The sequence below is a fragment of the Salmo salar genome, chromosome 13 (assembly GCF_965601325.2).
Source record: "Salmo salar chromosome 13, fSalSal1, whole genome shotgun sequence".
NCBI lineage: Eukaryota > Metazoa > Chordata > Actinopteri > Salmoniformes > Salmonidae > Salmo > Salmo salar.
In genome coordinates this window covers 111,120,001-111,138,424 of record NC_138303.1, presented here as the reverse complement: position 1 = coordinate 111,138,424, position 18,424 = coordinate 111,120,001, and the positions used below count along the sequence as shown (strand labels likewise).

The 18,424-nt window shown below is 45.0% G+C and overlaps 1 protein-coding gene across 2 annotated transcripts in view; it reads left to right on the top strand.

Annotated features, from left to right (window-relative positions):
* LOC106568544 (netrin receptor DCC) overlaps positions 1-18,424 on the top strand; it is a 596,063-nt gene that overhangs the window by 229,102 nt on the left and 348,537 nt on the right. For both annotated transcript variants that reach the window (XM_082960596.1, XM_082960595.1), the window contains exons 3-4: positions 5,235-5,522; positions 15,224-15,374. In XM_082960596.1, coding sequence (XP_082816722.1) covers positions 5,235-5,522; positions 15,224-15,374 — 439 coding nt within the window. The remainder of the gene's footprint in view (positions 1-5,234; positions 5,523-15,223; positions 15,375-18,424) is intronic.

The following is an 18,424-nucleotide window of genomic DNA, read 5'->3' as shown; positions in this document are numbered from 1 at the left end:
TCAAAACTCTCAGCCCTCCCCTCTCTTCCAGATCTGCTATCAAAACTCTCAGCCCCCCTCTCTTCCAGATCTAGCTATCAAAACTCTCAGCCCTCTCTCTTCCAGATGTAGCTATCAAAACTCTCAGCCCTCCCCTCTTCCAGATGTAGCTATCAAAACTCTCAGCCCTCCCCTCTCTTCCAGATCTGCTATCAACACTCTCAGCCCCCCTCTCTTCCAGATCTAGCTATCAAAACTCTCAGCCCTCCCTCTTCCAGATGTAGCTATCAAAACTCTCAGCCCTCCCCTCTTCCAGATGTAGCTATCAAAACTCTCAGCCCTCCCCTACCCTCTTCCAGATCTGCTATCAAAACTCTCAGCCCTCCCCTCCCCTCTTCCAGATCTGCTATCAAAACTCTCAGCCCCCCTCTCTTCCAGATCTGCTATCAAAACTCTCAGCCCCCCTCTCTTCCAGATCTGCTATCAAAACTCTCAGCCCCCCTCTCTTCCAGATGTAGCTATCAAAACTCTCAGCCCTCCCCTCCCCTCTTCCAGATCTGCTATCAAAACTCTCAGCCCCCCTCTCTTCCAGATGTAGCTATCAAAACTCTCAGCCCTCCCCTCTTCCAGATGTAGCTATCAAAACTCTCAGCCCTCCCCTCCCCTCTTCCAGATCTGCTATCAAAACTCTCAGCCCTCCCCTCTTCCAGATGTAGCTATCAAAACTCTCAGCCCCCCTCTCTTCCTGATGTAGCTATCGAAACTCTCAGCCCCTCCCTCTTCCAGATGTAGCTATCAAAGCTCTCAGCCCCTCCCTCTTCCAGATGTAGCTATCAAAACTCTCAGCCCCTCCCTCTTCCAGATGTAGCTATCTAAACTCTCAGCCCTCCCCTCCCCTCTTCCAGATCTGCTATCAAAACTCTCAGCCCCCCTCTCTTCCAGATCTGCTATCAAAACTCTCAGCCCCCCTCTCTTCCAGATCTGCTATCAAAACTCTCAGCCCCCCTCTCTTCCAGATGTAGCTATCAAAACTCTCAGCCCTCCCCTCCCCTCTTCCAGATCTGCTATCAAAACTCTCAGCCCCCCTCTCTTCCAGATGTAGCTATCAAAACTCTCAGCCCTCCCTCTTCCAGATGTAGCTATCAAAACTCTCAGCCCTCCCTTCTTCCTGATGTAGCTATCAAAACTCTCAGCCCTTCTCTCTTCCAGATGTAGCTATCAAAACTCTCAGCCCTCCCCTCTTCCAGATGTAGCTATCAAAACTCTCAGCCCTCCCCTCTCTTCCAGATCTGCTATCAAAACTCTCAGCCCCCCTCTCTTCCAGATCTGCTATCAAAACTCTCAGCCCCCCTCTTCCAGGTGTAGCTATCAAAACTCTCAGCCCTCCCTCTTCCAGATGTAGCTATCAAAACTCTCAGCCCTCCCCTCCCCTCTTCCAGATCTGCTATCAAAACTCTCAGCCCTCCCCTCTTCCAGATGTAGCTATCAAAACTCTCAGCCCCTCCCTCTTCCAGATGTAGCTATCAAAACTCTCAGCCCCTCCCTCTTCCAGATGTAGCTATCAAAACTCTCAGCCCCTCCCTCTTCCAGATGTAGCTATCAAAACTCTCAGCCCCTCCCTCTTCCAGATGTAGCTATCAAAACTCTCAGCCCCTCCCTCTTCCAGATGTAGCTATCAAAACTCTCAGCCCTCCCTCTTCCAGATGTAGCTATCAAAACTCTCAGCCCTCCCCTCCCCTCTTCCAGATCTGCTATCAAAACTCTCAGCCCTCCCCTCTTCCAGATGTAGCTATCAAAACTCTCAGCCCCTCCCTCTTCCAGATGTAGCTATCAAAACTCTCAGCCCCTCCCTCTTCCAGATGTAGCTATCAAAACTCTCAGCCCCTCCCTCTTCCAGATGTAGCTATCAAAACTCTCAGCCCTCCCTCTTCCAGATGTAGCTATCAAAACTCTCAGCCCTCCCCTCTTCCAGATGTAGCTATCAAAACTCTCAGCCCTCCCCTCCCCTCTTCCAGATCTGCTATCAAAACTCTCAGCCCTCCCCTCTTCCAGATGTAGCTATCAAAACTCTCAGCCCCCCTCTCTTCCTGATGTAGCTATCGAAACTCTCAGCCCCTCCCTCTTCCAGATGTAGCTATCAAAACTCTCAGCCCCTCCCTCTTCCAGATGTAGCTATCAAAACTCTCAGCCCCTCCCTCTTCCAGATGTAGCTATCAAAACTCTCAGCCCTCCTCTCTTCCTGATGTAGCTATCGAAACTCTCAGCCCCTCCCTCTTCCAGATGTAGCTATCAAAACTCTCAGCCCCTCCCTCTTCCAGATGTAGCTATCAAAACTCTCAGCCCCTCCCTCTTCCAGATGTAGCTATCAAAACTCTCAGCCCCCCCTCTCTTCCAGATCTGCTATCAAAACTCTCAGCCCTCCCCTCTCTTCCAGATCTGCTATCAAAACTCTCAGCCCCTCCCTCTTCCAGATCTGCTATCAAAACTCTCAGCCCCTCCCTCTTCCAGATCTGCTATCAAAACTCTCAGCCCTCCCCTCTTCCAGATCTGCTATCAAAACTCTCAGCCCTCCCCTCTTCCAGATCTGCTATCAAAACTCTCAGCCCTCCCCTCTTCCAGATGTAGCTATCAAAACTCTCAGCCCCCCTCTCTTCCAGATCTGCTATCAAAACTCTCAGCCCTCCCCTCTCTTCCAGATCTGCTATCAAAACTCTCAGCCCCCCTCTCTTCCAGATCTGCTATCAAAACTCTCAGCCCCCCTCTCTTCCAGATCTGCTATCAAAACTCTCAGCCCCCCTCTCTTCCAGATCTAGCTATCAAAACTCTCAGCCCTCCCCTCTTCCAGATCTGCTATCAAAACTCTCAGCCCTCCCCTCTTCCAGATCTGCTATCAAAACTCTCAGCCCCCCTCTCTTCCAGATCTGCTATCAAAACTCTCAGTCCCCCCCCCCTTCCAGATGTAGCAGTCAAATTCCAGAAAAGTTTGCAGTAAATTCTACTAGACGAAGAGCTGAAATGACATCTGGGTATTTACTGCATACCCGATTTAAAAATTAAAAATCACAAACTAGGAAGCGTTCTGCTATAATTTACCAAGAATGCATCATGTGCGATTGCGTTGTTTCCCGCTATTGGTTCACTGCCATGTCGATGTCAAAGCCGAAATATGTACGACATCCTGCCATTTAAAATAACCTCGAAATATCACATTATATAAAACGTTTGTTTTCCTCATGTTCAAACGGCCTAGTATTTTGGACGCATGTATGGATATTCGGTCACGGCTACCGTCTGTCACACTGTTAGGAACTCTCACTGTGTTTGCATCCCAAATGGCACCCTATACCCTATATAGTGCACTACTTTAGACCAGAGCTCCACGGAACCCTATTCCCTATATAGTGCACTACTTTTGACCAGAGCCCTATGAGATAGGCTTTTAAGAGACAGGCTTTTAGGCAACTTAGGCTAAGAGTAAGAAGCCTATCTCATAGGGCTCTGGTCAAAAGTAGTGCACTATATAGGGAATAGGGTTCTATAGGGCTCTGGACTAAATTAGTGCACTATATATAGGGAATAGGGTTCCATAGGGCTCTGGTCTAAAGTAGTGCACTATATATAGGGAATAGGGTTCCATAGGGCTCTGGTCATAAGTAGTGCACTATATAGGGAATAGGGTTCTATAGGGCTCTGGACTAAAGTAGTGCACTATATATAGGGAATAGGGTTCCATAGGGCTCTGGTCTAAAGTAGTGCACTATATATAGGGAATAGGGTTCCATAGGGCTCTGGACTAAAGTAGTGCACTATATATAGGGAATAGGGTTCCATAGGACTCTGGACTAAAGTAGTGCACTATATATAGGGAATAGGGTTCCATAGGGCTCTGGTCTAAAGTAGTGCACTATATAGGGAATAGGGTTCCATAGGGCTCTGGTCTAAAATAGTGCACTATATAGGGAATAGGGTTCCATAGGGCTCTGGTCTAAAGTAGTGCACTATATAGGGAATAGGCTTCCATGGGGCTCTGGTCTAAAGTAGTGCACTATATAGGGAATAGGGTTCCATAGGGCTCTGGTCTAAAGTAGTGTACTAACTACCTACCTCATCCCCATATTTGTTTTTGTTTTTCTGCTCTTTTGCACACCAGTATTTCTACTTGAACATTCTCATCTGTACGTCTATCACTCCAGTGTTAATTGCTACATTGTAATTACTTTGCCACTGTTGGCCTATTTATTGCCTTACCTGCTGACTTCATTTGCACACACCGTACACATATTTTCTAATGTATTATTGACTGTATGTTTGTTTTACTCCATGTGTAACTCTGTGTTGTTGTTTTTGTCGCACTGCTTTGCTTTATCTTGGCCAGGTTGCAATTGTACATGAGAACATGTAGCTGAGTCTGTAGGGACCCACTGCTGTAGCTACGACTACTGACCAGTAGTGGATCCCTACAGAGTCAGCTACAGTAGTGATCCCTACAGTCAGCTACAGTAGTGGGTTCCTACAGAGTCAGCTACAGTAGTGGGTCCCTACAGAGTCAGCTACAGTAGTGGGTCTCTACAGAGTCAGCTACAGTAGTGGGTCTCTACAGAGTCAGCTACAGTAGTGGTCCCTACAGAGTCAGCTACAGTAGTGGGTCTCTACAGAGTCAGCTACAGTAGTGGGTCCCTACAGAGTCAGCTACAGTAGTGGGTCCCTACAGAGTCAGCTACAGTAGTGGGTCTCTACAGAGTCAGCTACAGTAGTGGGTCCCTACAGAGTCAGCTACAGTAGTGGGTCTCTACAGAGTCAGCTACAGTAGTGGGTCTCTACAGAGTCAGCTACAGTAGTGGTCCCTACAGAGTCAGCTACAGTAGTGGGTCCCTACAGAGTCAGCTACAGTAGTGATCCCTACAGAGTCAGCTACAGTAGTGGGTCCCTACAGAGTCAGCTACAGTAGTGGGTCCCTACAGAGTCAGCTACAGTAGTGGGTACCTACAGAGTCAGCTACAGTAGTGGGTTCCTACAGAGTCAGCTACAGTAGTGGGTCTCTACAGAGTCAGCTACAGTAGTGGGTCCCTACAGAGTCAGCTACAGTAGTGGGTCCCTACAGAGTCAGCTACAGTAGTGGGTCCGTACAGAGTCAGCTACAGTAGTGGGTCCCAACAGAGTCAGCTACAGTAGTGGGTCCCTACAGAGTCAGCTACAGTAGTGGGTCCCTACAGAGTCAGTATCTAATTATTTGTATCTATTCTCTCTCCCACCAGGTCCGTTGAAGCTCGTGGTCCCTACAGAGTCAGTGTCCTCCTACCTGGGTGACACGGCTCTACTGCGCTGTGAGGTGACTGGTGATCCCATGCCCGTGGTACGCTGGCAGAAGAACAGAGAGGACCTGCCCCTCACCTTAACCCCAGAGAGCAGAGTGGTGGTACTGCCCTCTGGATCGCTCCAGGTTAGCAAGGTTCAACCACCAGACTCTGCCACCTACCGCTGCCTGGCGGACAACCCTGGCAGCGCCCGCACCGGCAGTGATGCAGACCTACGCGTGTTGCCAGGTACAATAGCTAACCCCTTCTTAAACTATCTTGACAGAAATCTTCTGCCCACAGAGGTAAATCAAACTAGCTAGCAAGCGCACACAAGATTTAGTTCTGGGTTCTGAGATCAACTTCTAAAGTAGTTGACAGTGACACTGGATATTAATATAATACAGTTAAATATCATTTTGGATGAATCCTCTGTCCATTGAATACATAATCTTGGTTTACTCTCAGAAGGACACCGTCCGAGGGTTTGTTAATAAAGCATTTCACAATACTGTACATTTTCAAATCTAGAACCCAGAAATCGCCCAGTCCCTGTGGACTGTCTTAAAACCTCCAACATATCCCTTATGTATCCTGTAATGTAGTCACCATAGCTGATCCTCTTTTAACGTAATAAACCACTTATACTACAGCTCAGTAGGCCTTGTTTGACCTTATTTGAGTGTATGGCGCTGTGTATGACTGAACTCCAGCATGATGAATATCCCTGATGTTGCCTGGTTATCCTGTAATTTAATCACTGTGGTTTATCCTCGTTTGACCTTTAAAGGCCCAGTGTAGTCAAGAACATGACTGTTCTGTGTTTTACTTCAATTTCCACATTATAAAGTTGGAATAATGCTGTGAAATAGTGAAAATTGTTATAATGCCCTTTTAGTGTAAAGGCTGTTTGAAAAGACTACCTGAAGTTTCCGCCTGTTTTGGTGACATCACCAGGCAGTAAATGAGTTAATAGACCAATAAGAAAGAGAGTTCCAACCTCTCTTCCAATAACAGCTATTTTTCTGTTTTCCCCTCCCCACTCAGACCACTCCCAGACAGTCCTAGCTAAATTCTTGCTTGAGAAATTGCTCTTCGCTAAGAAGCAATTTTTTTTTTGATATTTAGAGAAAAACAGCTGCATTGGACCTTTAAATTGGTGTAGTACAACAACAGAATTGTATTCTTCATCTACTTGATCTTGTAAAGGGCTTTTTTGTTTGTTTTTCTACACTTTACTGTCCAGATCAGGTCTGTTCTCTCTGGAGATCAAATCAAATTAGTCACATGCGCCGAATACAACAGAATACAACCTTACAGTGAAATGTTTACTTACGAGCCCCTAACCAACAGTGCAGTTAAAAAAAAAAACATGGATAAGAATAAGAGATAAAAGTAACAAGTAGTTAAAGAGCAGAAGTAAAAAATAACAATATATACAGGGGGGTGCTGGTACAGAGTCAGTGTGCGGGGGCACCGGTTAGTTGAGGTAGTATGTACAGTTGAAGTCGGAAGTTTACGTACACCTTAGCCAAATACATTTAAACTCAGTTTTTCACAATTTCTGACATTTAACCCTAGTAAAAATTCCCTGTCTTAGGTCAGTTAGGATCACCACTTTATTTTAAGAATGTGAAATGTCAGAATAATAGTAGAGAGAATTATTTATTTCAGCTTTAATTTCTTTCATCATATTCCCAGTGGGTCAGAAGTTTAAATACACTCAATTAGTATTTGGTAGCATTGCCTTTAAATTGTTTAACTTGGGTCAAATGTTTCGGTTAGCCTTCCAAAAGCTTTCCACAATAAGTTGGGTGAATTTTGGCCCATTCCTCCTGACAGAGCTGGTGTAACTGAGTCAGGTTTGTAGGCCTCCTTGCTCGCACACGCCTTTTCAGTTCCACCCACAAATGTTCTATAGGATTGAGGTCAGGGCTTTGTGATGGCCACTCCAATACCTTGACTTTGTTGTCCTTAAGCCATTTAGCCACAACTTTGGAAGTATGCTTGGGGTCATTGTCCATCTGGAAGACCCATTTGCTACCAAGCTTTAACTTCCTGACTGATGTCTTGCGATGTTGCTTCAATATATCCTCATCATTTTCCTGCCTCATGAGGCCATCTATTTTGTGAAGTGCACCAGTCCCTCCTGCAGTAAATCACCCCCACAACATGATGCTGCCACCACCATGCTTCATGGTTGGGATGGTGTTCTTCGGCTTGCAAGCCTCCCACATTTTCCTCCAAACATAACGATGGTCATTATGGCCAAACAGTTCTGTTTTTGTTTCATCAGACCAGAGGACATTTCACCAAAAAGTACAATCTTTGTCCTCATGTGCAGTTGCAAACCGTAGTCTGGCTTTTTTAGGGTGGTTTTGGAGCACCGGCTTCTTCCTTGCTGAGCGGCCTTTCAGGTTATGTCGATATAGGACTCGTTTTACTGTGGATATAGATACGTTTCTACCTGTTTCCTCCAGCATCTTCACAAGGTCCTTTGCTGTTGTTCTGGGATTGATTTACACTTTTCGCACCAAAGTACGTTCATCTCTAGGAGACAGAACGCGTCTCCTTCCTGAGCGGTATGACAGCTGCGTGGTCCCATGGTGTTTATACTTGCGTACAATTGTTTGTACAGATGAACGTGGTACCTTCAAGCATTTGGAAATTGCTCCCAAGGATGAACCAGACTTGTAGAGGTCTTGGCTGATTTCTTTTGATTTTCCCATGATGTCAAGCAAAAATGCACTGAGTTTGAAGGTAGACCTTGAAATACATCCACAGGTACACCTCCAATTGACTCAAATGATGTCAATTAGCCTATCAGAAGCTTCTAAAGCCATGACATCATTTTCTGGAATTTTCCAAGCTGTTTTAAGGCACAGTCAACTTAGTGTACATAAACTTCTGACCCACTGGAATTGTGATACAGTGAAATAATCTGTCTGTAAACAATTGTTGGAAAAATTACTTGTGTCATGCACAAAGTAGATGTCCTAACTGACTTGCCAAAACTATAGTTTGATAACAATAATTTTTTTGGAGTGGTTGAAAAACGAGTTTTAATGACTCCAAGTGTATGTAAACTTCCAACTTCAATGGGGTCATTAAAGTGACTATGCAAAGATGACAACAGAGAGTGGCAGTGGTATGGATAAGGGAGGGGAGGGGGGGGCAATTTAAATAGTCTGGGTAGCCATTTGACTAGATGTTCAGGAGTCTTATGGCTTGGGGGTAGAAGCTTTTTAGAAGCCTCTTGGACCTGGACTTTGCACTCCAGTACCGCTTGCCGTGTGGTAGCAGAGAGAACAGTCTGTGACTAGGGTGGCTGGAGTCTTTGACAATTTTTAGGGCCTTCCTCTGACAGCGCCTGGTATAGAGGTCCTGGATGGCAGGAAGCTTGGCCCCAGTGACGTAATGGGCCGTTCGTACTACCCTCTGTAGTGGCTTGCAGTCGGAGGCTTAGCAGTTGCCATACCAGGCGGTGATGCAACCAGTCAGGATGCTCTCGATGGTGCAGCTGTAAAACCTTTTGAGGATCTGAGGATCCATGCCAAATCTTTTCGGTCTCCTGAGGGGGAATAGGTTTTGTCGTGCCCTCTTCACGACTGTCTTGGTGTGCTTGGACCATGTTAGTTTGTTGGTGATGTGGACACCAAGGAACTTGAAGCTCTCAACCTGTTCCACTACAGCCCCGTCGATGAGAATAGGGGTGTGCTCGGTCCTTTTTTTCCTGTAGTCCACAATCATCTCCTTTGTCTTGATCACATTGAGGGACAGACAGACAGACAGACAGACAGACAGACAGACAGACAGACAGACAGACAGACAGACAGACAGACAGACAGACAGACAGACAGACAGACAGACAGACAGACAGACAGACAGACAGACAGACAGACAGACAGACAGACAGAAAGACAGACAGACAGACAGACAGACAGACAGACAGACAGATCATATAATCTCTCTCCTGAGGTCTGTGACCTTTGCCGCCAGAGACACAACATCATAGAGGGAGATGAAGTACTTCTGGGTTCTCAATAGAGTGGATGGACATGTATAACGTTTTGCCCGCTGGAAAAATGAGCATAGCATTTTACCGTTTCCATGGTGATCAGTGATAACGATAGAATTGGGAATTAGAATACTTCATTTAAACGGATCTCTATGGTAACAAACCCTAGCTGTTACCATTACAGCAAGTACTGCCAGCAGGAGGCTCTCACTGAGCATGTGCAAGAATCAATAGCTATTCCAAGCTGCCGAGCGAGAAGGGAAGAGGGTGCTCATCCAAATTCACATACCGGTTGACTAGCTAGACAATGACAATGTGTCCATCTGACGGTCTCCTTTGATAGTTCGAGTTGTAATCAATTCGGGCGTGTTCCTCCCTATCAGAGATGGAATGGTGCAAGGTTAAGCGTCAAAAGTAGTGCACCATGTAGGAAATAGGGAGCCATTTGGGACACAGGCTTAGTCTCCTCATTGTGAGTGCTAACTCTCTCCTGGCATGGCGCGTTATTGTGCTGACAGCTGTCTCTGTGCCTGGTAAAGGCGGATACCTAGTTGAGTCTTTCACATTTAATCCAAACCCCTCTGAATCAGAGAGATGCGGGGGGGAGGGGGCTGCCTTAATCGACATCCACGACACCCAGGGAACAGGGGGTTAACTGCCTTGCACAGGGGCAGAACGGCAGATTTTTTACCTTATCAGCTCAGGTATTTGATCCAGCAACCTTCCAGTTACTGGCCCAACACTCTGACCACTTGGCTACCTGCTAGATCTGCCTGATTCAACACCCGTGTCCACCAAGATGTTAAGAGATTAAGGAGGCAACGTGGGATTCAAACATCCGTTTAGGCTTTAATCATAGTTTTAAGGCTTTAATCATTGTTTTTTTTTTGTTTGCCTTTAATCAGTGTTTTTAGGCTTTAATCATTGTTTTGTGGCTGTAATCATTGAAGAATATATCTGAAAAATGACTCATGAGCTTAGTTGAACTGTTTAACCCCATTAGAACTTAGCCGGCCGAGCTTTGAGACGCAGACAACAAGCCACTGTGTTGAAGACATTAGTTGTAGCTTTAATTATACATGTGGTAGTGGGGTTGTTCACCAGGCAGCATTGTATAACAAAGATGTTGTTTCAACCTACTGCCAGTTTTTCGATTTTATATTTGTTCCTTCAAATGTTTTCGTGCTCCAATGCCACACCGTTTCATTCACCGTCCCATTCACTATGGCATACAGGGAAAAATAGGTTTATTCACTGTTGATGCAAATGCCATGAGACATTTTATTCCCAGTTCCATTCACAGTGAGTTACTGCTACTTGTTGTGGATCTTCACATTACAATATAGATACAGTTGAAGTCGGAAGTTTACATACAACTTAGGTTGGCGTCATTAAAACTCGTTTTTTCAACCACTCCACAAATTCTTTCTTAACAAACTATAGTTTTGACAAGTCAGTTAGGACATCTACTTTGTGCATGACACAAGTCATTTTTCCAACAGTTGATAACAGACAGATTATTTCACTTATAATTCACTGTATCACAATTCCAGTGGGTCAGAAGTTAACATACACTAAGTTGACTGTGCCTTTAAACAGCTTGGAAAATTCCAGAAAATTCTGTCATTGCTTTAGAAGCTTCTGATAGGCAAATTGACATAATTTGAGTCAATTGGAGGTGTACCTGTGGATCTATTTCAAGGCCTACCTTCGAACTCAGTGCCTCTTTGCTTGACCAAAATAGAACTGTTTGGCCATAATGACCATCGTTATGTTTGGAGGAAAAAGGGGGAGGCTTGCAAGCCGAAGAACACCATCCCAACCGTGAAGCATGGGGGTGGCAGCATCATGTTGTGGGGGTGATTTGCTGCAGGAGAGACTGGTGCACTTCACAAAATAGATGGCATCATGAGGATGGAAAATTATGTGGATATATTGAAGCAGCATCTCAAGACATCAGTCAGGAAGTTAAAGCTTGGTCGCAAATGGGTCTTCCAAATGGACAATGACCCCAAGCATACTTCCAATGTTGTGGCAAAATGGCTTAAGGACAACAAAGTCAAGGTATTGGAGTGGCCATCACAAAGCCCTGACCTCAATCCTATAGAAAATTTGTGGGCGGAACTGAAAAAGCGTGGAGGCCTACAAAGCTGACTCAGTTACACCAGCTCTGTCAGGAGGAATGGGCCAAAATTCCCCCAACTTATTGTGGGAAGCTTGTGGAAGGCTACCCGAAACGTTTGACCCAAGTTAAACAATTTAAAGGCAATGCTACCAAATACTAATTGAGTGTATGAAAACTTCTGACCCACTGGGAATGTGATGAAAGCTGAAATAAATCATTCTCTCTATTATTATTCTGACATTTCACATTCTTAAAAATAAAGTGGTGATCCTAACTGACCTAAGACAGGGATTTTTTTTTTACTAGGATTAAATGTCAGGAATTGTGAAAAACTGAGTTTAAATGTATTTGGCTAAGGTGTACGTAAACTTCCCACTTCAACTGTAGCTTTACGTTTAAGTCATTTATCAGACACTTATCCAGAGCGACTTACAGGAGCGATTAGGGTTAAGTGCCTTTGCTCAAATTGACATCAACAGATTTTACACCTTGTCATCTCAGGGTTTTGAACAAGCGACATTTCGGTTTACTAGCCAAACGCTCTTAACTGCTAGGCAGATCACAGTCTTCCCTCAAAAGATGCATATCTGTTGGCCCATATGTAAATTATGGCAATCACATGCTATCACAACTGTTCCTGTGAAAGAAATCTAGTCAAGCTTCAGTAAAATCAAAGGATTTATTTTGTAAAGATTCCTATTTCCTACAATACAAATGGGTCATGTGACATGGATCTAATTCATCCAGTCAAACCCATAAACACTTATACACACACACACACGCACGCATGCACGCACGCGCGCACGCACGCGCACACGCACACGCACACACACACACACATGCATTTAACTACCTCTCCAGTTGCTTTGGGATGTGTATGCCTGAGGAAACAAAGGCTTATAGAGGGCCATTTCAGTTCTATCTCACAGCCAATTGCTCTGGAGCCCTGAACCCTCAGTCTACCTGACACACACACACACACACACACACACACACACACACACACACACACACACACACACACACACACACACACACACACACACACACACACGCGCGCGCACACACACACGCGCGCACACACACGCGCGCACACGCACACGCACACGCACGCACACACACACACACATTCACCCTCCATCTCCCTTTCTGTCAGATAAACCACTGACTACATGGCCCTGCCTGCACTTTGTGTTGTTGGGGAAATACAATCAGGTCTGGATCTAAATTGCAGGTATTGAAGTGAGAACACTCACAATCACATTGGGGAAATCCCCCAGTGTAGTGGTGACTGGATAAATCCCCCAGTGAGGTGGTGACTGGGGAAATCCCCCAGTGAGGTGGTGACTGGATAAATCCCCCAGTGTAGTGGTGACTGGAGAAATCCCCCAGTGTAGTGGTGACTGGAGATAATCCCCCAGTGTAGTGGTGACTGGGGAAATCCCCCAGTGTAGTGGTGACTGGATAAATCCCCCAGTGAGGTGGTGACTGGGGAAATCCCCCAGTGAGGTGGTGACTGGAGAAATCCCCCAGTGTAGTGGTGACTGGGGAAATCTCCCAGTGTAGTGGTGACTGGGGAAATCCCCCAGTGTAGTGGTGACTGGAGATAATCCCCCAGTGTAGTGGTGACTGGAGAAATCCCCCAGTGTAGTGGTGACTGGAGATAATCCCCCAGTGTAGTGGTGACTGGGGAAATCCCCCAGTGAGGTGGTGACTGGAGAAATCCCCCAGTGTAGTGGTGACTGGGGAAATCTCCCAGTGTAGTGGTGACTGGGGAAATCCCCCAGTGTAGTGGTGACTGGAGATAATCCCCCAGTGTAGTGGTGACTGGAGAAATCCCCCAGTGTAGTGGTGACTGGGGAAATACCCCAGTGTAGTGGTGACTGGAGATAATCCCCCAGTGTAGTGGTGACTGGAGATAATCCCCCAGTGTAGTGGTGACTGGGGATAATCCCCCAGTGTAGTGGTGACTGGGGAAATCCCCCAGTGGAGTGGTGACTGGAGAAATCCCCCAGTGGAGTGGTGACTGGAGTTGGATTTTCTGAATTGGGTGTCTTAAACAGGTCAGGTTTGTCAAGCCGCTGTTGTGACATGCTGAGATATAAGGATGTAGAAGGAATGCATTGCGGCTTATGTTACCCCACAGTGATGTTTGTTGTTCCCTCCTTAGTGTGTGTTGTTCCCTCCTTAGTGTGTGTTGTTCCCTCCTTAGTGTGTTGTTCCCTCCTTAGTGTGTGATGTTCCCTCCTTAGTGTGTGTTGTTCCCTCCGTAGTGTGTGTTGTTCCCTCCTTAGTGTGTGACGTTCCCTCCTTAGTGTGTGTTGTTCCCTCCTTAGTGTGTTGTTCCCTCCTTAGTGTGTGTTGTTCCCTCCTTAGTGTGTGTTGTTCCCTCCTTAGTGTGTGTTGTTCCCTCCGTAGTGTGTGTTGTTCCCTCCTTAGTGTGTGTTGTTCCCTCCGTAGTGTGTGTTGTTCCCTCCTTAGTGTGTGATGTTCCCTCCGTAGTGTGTGTTGTTCCCTCCTTAGTGTGTGATGTTCCCTCCGTAGTGTGTGTTGTTCCCTCCTTAGTGTGTGTTGTTCCCTCCATAGTGTGTGATGTTCCCTCCGTAGTGTGTGTTGTTCCCTCCTTAGTGTGTGTTGTTCCCTCCGTAGTGTGTGATGTTCCCTCCGTAGTGTGTGACGTTCCCTCCGTAGTGTGTTGTTCCCAATTTACATTGGGAACAACACACTACGGCAACAGTCTCTTGTCTCTTGTTCAGAAAGTTCTATATGAACCACAGGGCTTGTTAGGAGATGAGACAACACAAAGAAAAATAACATTTAAGGAACAGACAGAGGTAACACAAATAAAATGTAAGTGAATGAATCTCATGGGGATATTCTGGCGCAAAAATTTTTTTACAGTGAAGTAAAAACGCCTTAGGACATACTGGCCCCGGGATGAGAATGAATTAAACATTTTGAGCCTTTTTTAAAAATGATTCAGATGATGTTTCCCATTGAAATATGTAGTCATTCATCCACTGACAACCACACAATTATAACCAGCCACTATTATAACCAGCCACTATTATAACCAGCCACTATTATAACCAGCCACTATTATAACCAGTCACTATTATAATCAACCACTAGTTTAACCAGCCACTAGTTTAACCAGCCACTAGTTTAACCAGCCACTAGTTTAACCAGCCACTATTATAACCAGCCACTATTATAACCAGCCACTGTTATAACCAGCCACTGTTTAACCAGCCACTATTATAATCAACCACTAGTTTAACCAGCCACTAGTTTAACCAGCCACTAGTTTAACCAGCCACTAGTTTAACCAGCCACTATTATAACCAGCCACTATTATAACCAGCCACTATTATAATCAGCCACTATTATAACCAGCCACTATTATAATCAGCCACTAGTTTAACCAGCCACTAGTTTAACCAGCCACTATAATAACCAGCCACTAGTTTAACCAGCCACTAGTTTAACCAGCTGGTAGTTTAACCAGCCACTAGTATAACCAGTCACTAGTTTAACCAGCCACTAGTTTAACCAGCCACTATTTTAACCAGCCACTATTATAACCAGCTGGTAGTTTAACCAGCCACTAGTTTAAGCAGCTGGTAGTTTAACTTCTTACACCAACTGGTTAATTTTCCAAATAAAAGCAGACTATTGGCCCCACTCAACACTCAGTTGGATAAGAGGATAAAAACATTGTCTCTCTCTGTCTCTCTCTCTCTGTCTCTCTCTCTCTCTCTCTCTCTCTCTCTCTCTCTCTCTGTCTCTCTCTCTCTCTCTCTCCAGAGCCTGGGACCACCAGGGGCCTTATTTTCCTCCAGCAGCCCCAGAGAGTGACCTCCCTCCTGGGGAGAGATGCTGTGTTGGAGTGCTCCGCTTCGGGCTTCCCCACCCCCGCCTTCCACTGGACGAGAGGAACTGAGATTATCCAGAGCAGGTGAGTGACTCAATATCACTGTATTTACTATTTAGTGCACTATTTTGCAATATGGGCTCTGGACAAATGTAGTGCACTATATAGGGAATAGGGTTCCATAGGGCTCTGGTCTAAAGTAGTGCACTATATATAGGGAATAGGGTGCCATAGGGCTCTGGTCTAAAGTAGTGCACTATATATAGGGAATAGGGTGCCATAGGGCTCTGGTCTAAAGTAGTGCACTATATAGAGAATAGGGTTCCATAGGGCTCTGGTCTAAAGTAGTGCACTATATGGGGAATAGGGTTCCATAGGTCTCTGGTCTAAAGTAGTGCACTATATAGGGAATAGGGTTCCATAGGGCTCTGGTCTAAAGTAGTGCACTATATAGAGAATAGGGTTCCATAGGGCTCTGGTCTAAAGTAGTGCACTATATAGAGAATAGGGTTCCATAGGGCTCTGGTCTAAAGTAGTGCACTATATAGGGAAAAGGGTGCCATTTGGGAAGTAGTCCTTTTTATGTTCCACCTATCTGTTCCGTGATACTTTTGGCTTGTGTGATGACACAGAGCTGGTGAGAGGCAGATCATCAAATCACTACCCAGCTGGCAAAGCTGGTTGAAGAGATGACATTACAGACTGGTTGAAGAGACGACATTACAGACTGGTTGAAGTGACGACATTACAGACTGGTTGAAGAGACGACATTACAGACTGGTTGAAGTGACGACATTACAGACTGGTTGAAGAGACGACATTACAGACTGGTTGAAGAGACGACATTACAGACTGGTTGAAGAGATGACATTACAGACTGGTTGAAGAGATGACATTACAGACTGGTTGAAGAGACGACATTACAGACTGGTTGAAGAGATGACATTACAGACTGGTTGAAGAGATGACATTACAGACTGGTTGAAGAGATGACATTACAGACTGGTTGAAGAGATGACATTACAGACTGGTTGAAGAGATGACATTACAGACTGGTTGAAGAGATGACATTACAGACTGGTTGAAGAGATGACATTACAGACTGGTTGAAGAGATGACATTACAGACTGGTTGAAGAGATGACATTACAGACTGGTTGAAGAGACGACATTACAGACTGGTTGAAGAGATGACATTACAGACTGGTTGAAGACATGACATGACAGACTGGTTGAAGAGATGACATTACAGACTGGTTGAAGAGATGACATTACAGACTGGTTGAAGAGATGACATTACAGACTGGTTGAAGTGACGACATTACAGACTGGTTGAAGAGATGACATTACAGACTGGTTGAAGTGACGACATTACAGACTGGTTGAAGAGACGACATTACAGACCGGTTGAAGTGACGACATTACAGACTGGTTGAAGTGACGACATTACAGACTGGTTGAAGAGACGACATTACAGACTGGTTGAAGAGACGACATTACAGACTGGTTGAAGAGATGACATTACAGACTGGTTGAAGAGATGACATTACAGACTGGTTGAAGAGACGACATTACAGACTGGTTGAAGAGATGACATTACAGACTGGTTGAAGAGATGACATTACAGACTGGTTGAAGAGATGACATTACAGACTGGTTGAAGAGATGACATTACAGACTGGTTGAAGAGATGACATTACAGACTGGTTGAAGAGATGACATTACAGACTGGTTGAAGAGATGACATTACAGACTGGTTGAAGAGACGACATTACAGACTGGTTGAAGAGATGACATTACAGACTGGTTGAAGACATGACATGACAGACTGGTTGAAGAGATGACATTACAGACTGGTTGAAGAGATGACATTACAGACTGGTTGAAGAGATGACATTACAGACTGGTTGAAGTGACGACATTACAGACTGGTTGAAGAGATGACATTACAGACTGGTTGAAGTGACGACATTACAGACTGGTTGAAGAGACGACATTACAGACCGGTTGAAGTGACGACATTACAGACTGGTTGAAGAGATGACATTACAGACTGGTTGAAGAGACGACATTACAGACTGGTTGAAGAGATGACATTACAGACTGGTTGAAGAGATGACATTACAGACTGGTTGAAGAGACGACATTACAGACTGGTTGAAGAGATGACATTACAGACTGGTTGAAGAGATGACATTACAGACTGGTTGAAGAGACGACATTACAGACTGGTTGAAGAGATGACATTACAGACTGGTTGAAGAGATGACATTACAGACTGGTTGAAGAGATGACATTACAGACTGGTTGAAGAGATGACATTACAGACTGGTTGAAGAGATGACATTACAAACTGGATGAAGAGATGACATTACAGACTGGTTGAAGAGATGACATTACAGACTGGTTGAAGAGATGACATTACAGACTGGTTGAAGAGATGACATTACAGACTGGTTGAAGAGATGACATTACAGACTGGTTGAAGAGATGACATTACAGACTGGTTGAAGAGACGACATTACAGACTGGTTGAAGAGATGACATTACAGACTGGTTGAAGACATGACATGACAGACTGGTTGAAGAGATGACATTACAGACTGGTTGAAGAGATGACATTACAGACTGGTTGAAGAGATGACATTACAGACTGGTTGAAGTGACGACATTACAGACTGGTTGAAGAGATGACATTACAGACTGGTTGAAGTGACGACATTACAGACTGGTTGAAGAGACGACATTACAGACCGGTTGAAGTGACGACATTACAGACTGGTTGAAGAGATGACATTACAGACTGGTTGAAGAGACGACATTACAGACTGGTTGAAGAGATGACATTACAGACTGGTTGAAGAGACGACATTACAGACTGGTTGAAGAGATGACATTACAGACTGGTTGAAGAGATGACATTACAGACTGGTTGAAGAGATGACATTACAGACTGGTTGAAGAGATGACATTACAAACTGGATGAAGAGATGACATTACAGACTGGTTGAAGAGATGACATTACAGACTGGTTGAAGAGATGACATTACAGACTGGTTGAAGAGATGACATTACAGACTGGTTGAAGAGATGACATTACAGACTGGTTGAAGAGATGACATTACAGACTGGTTG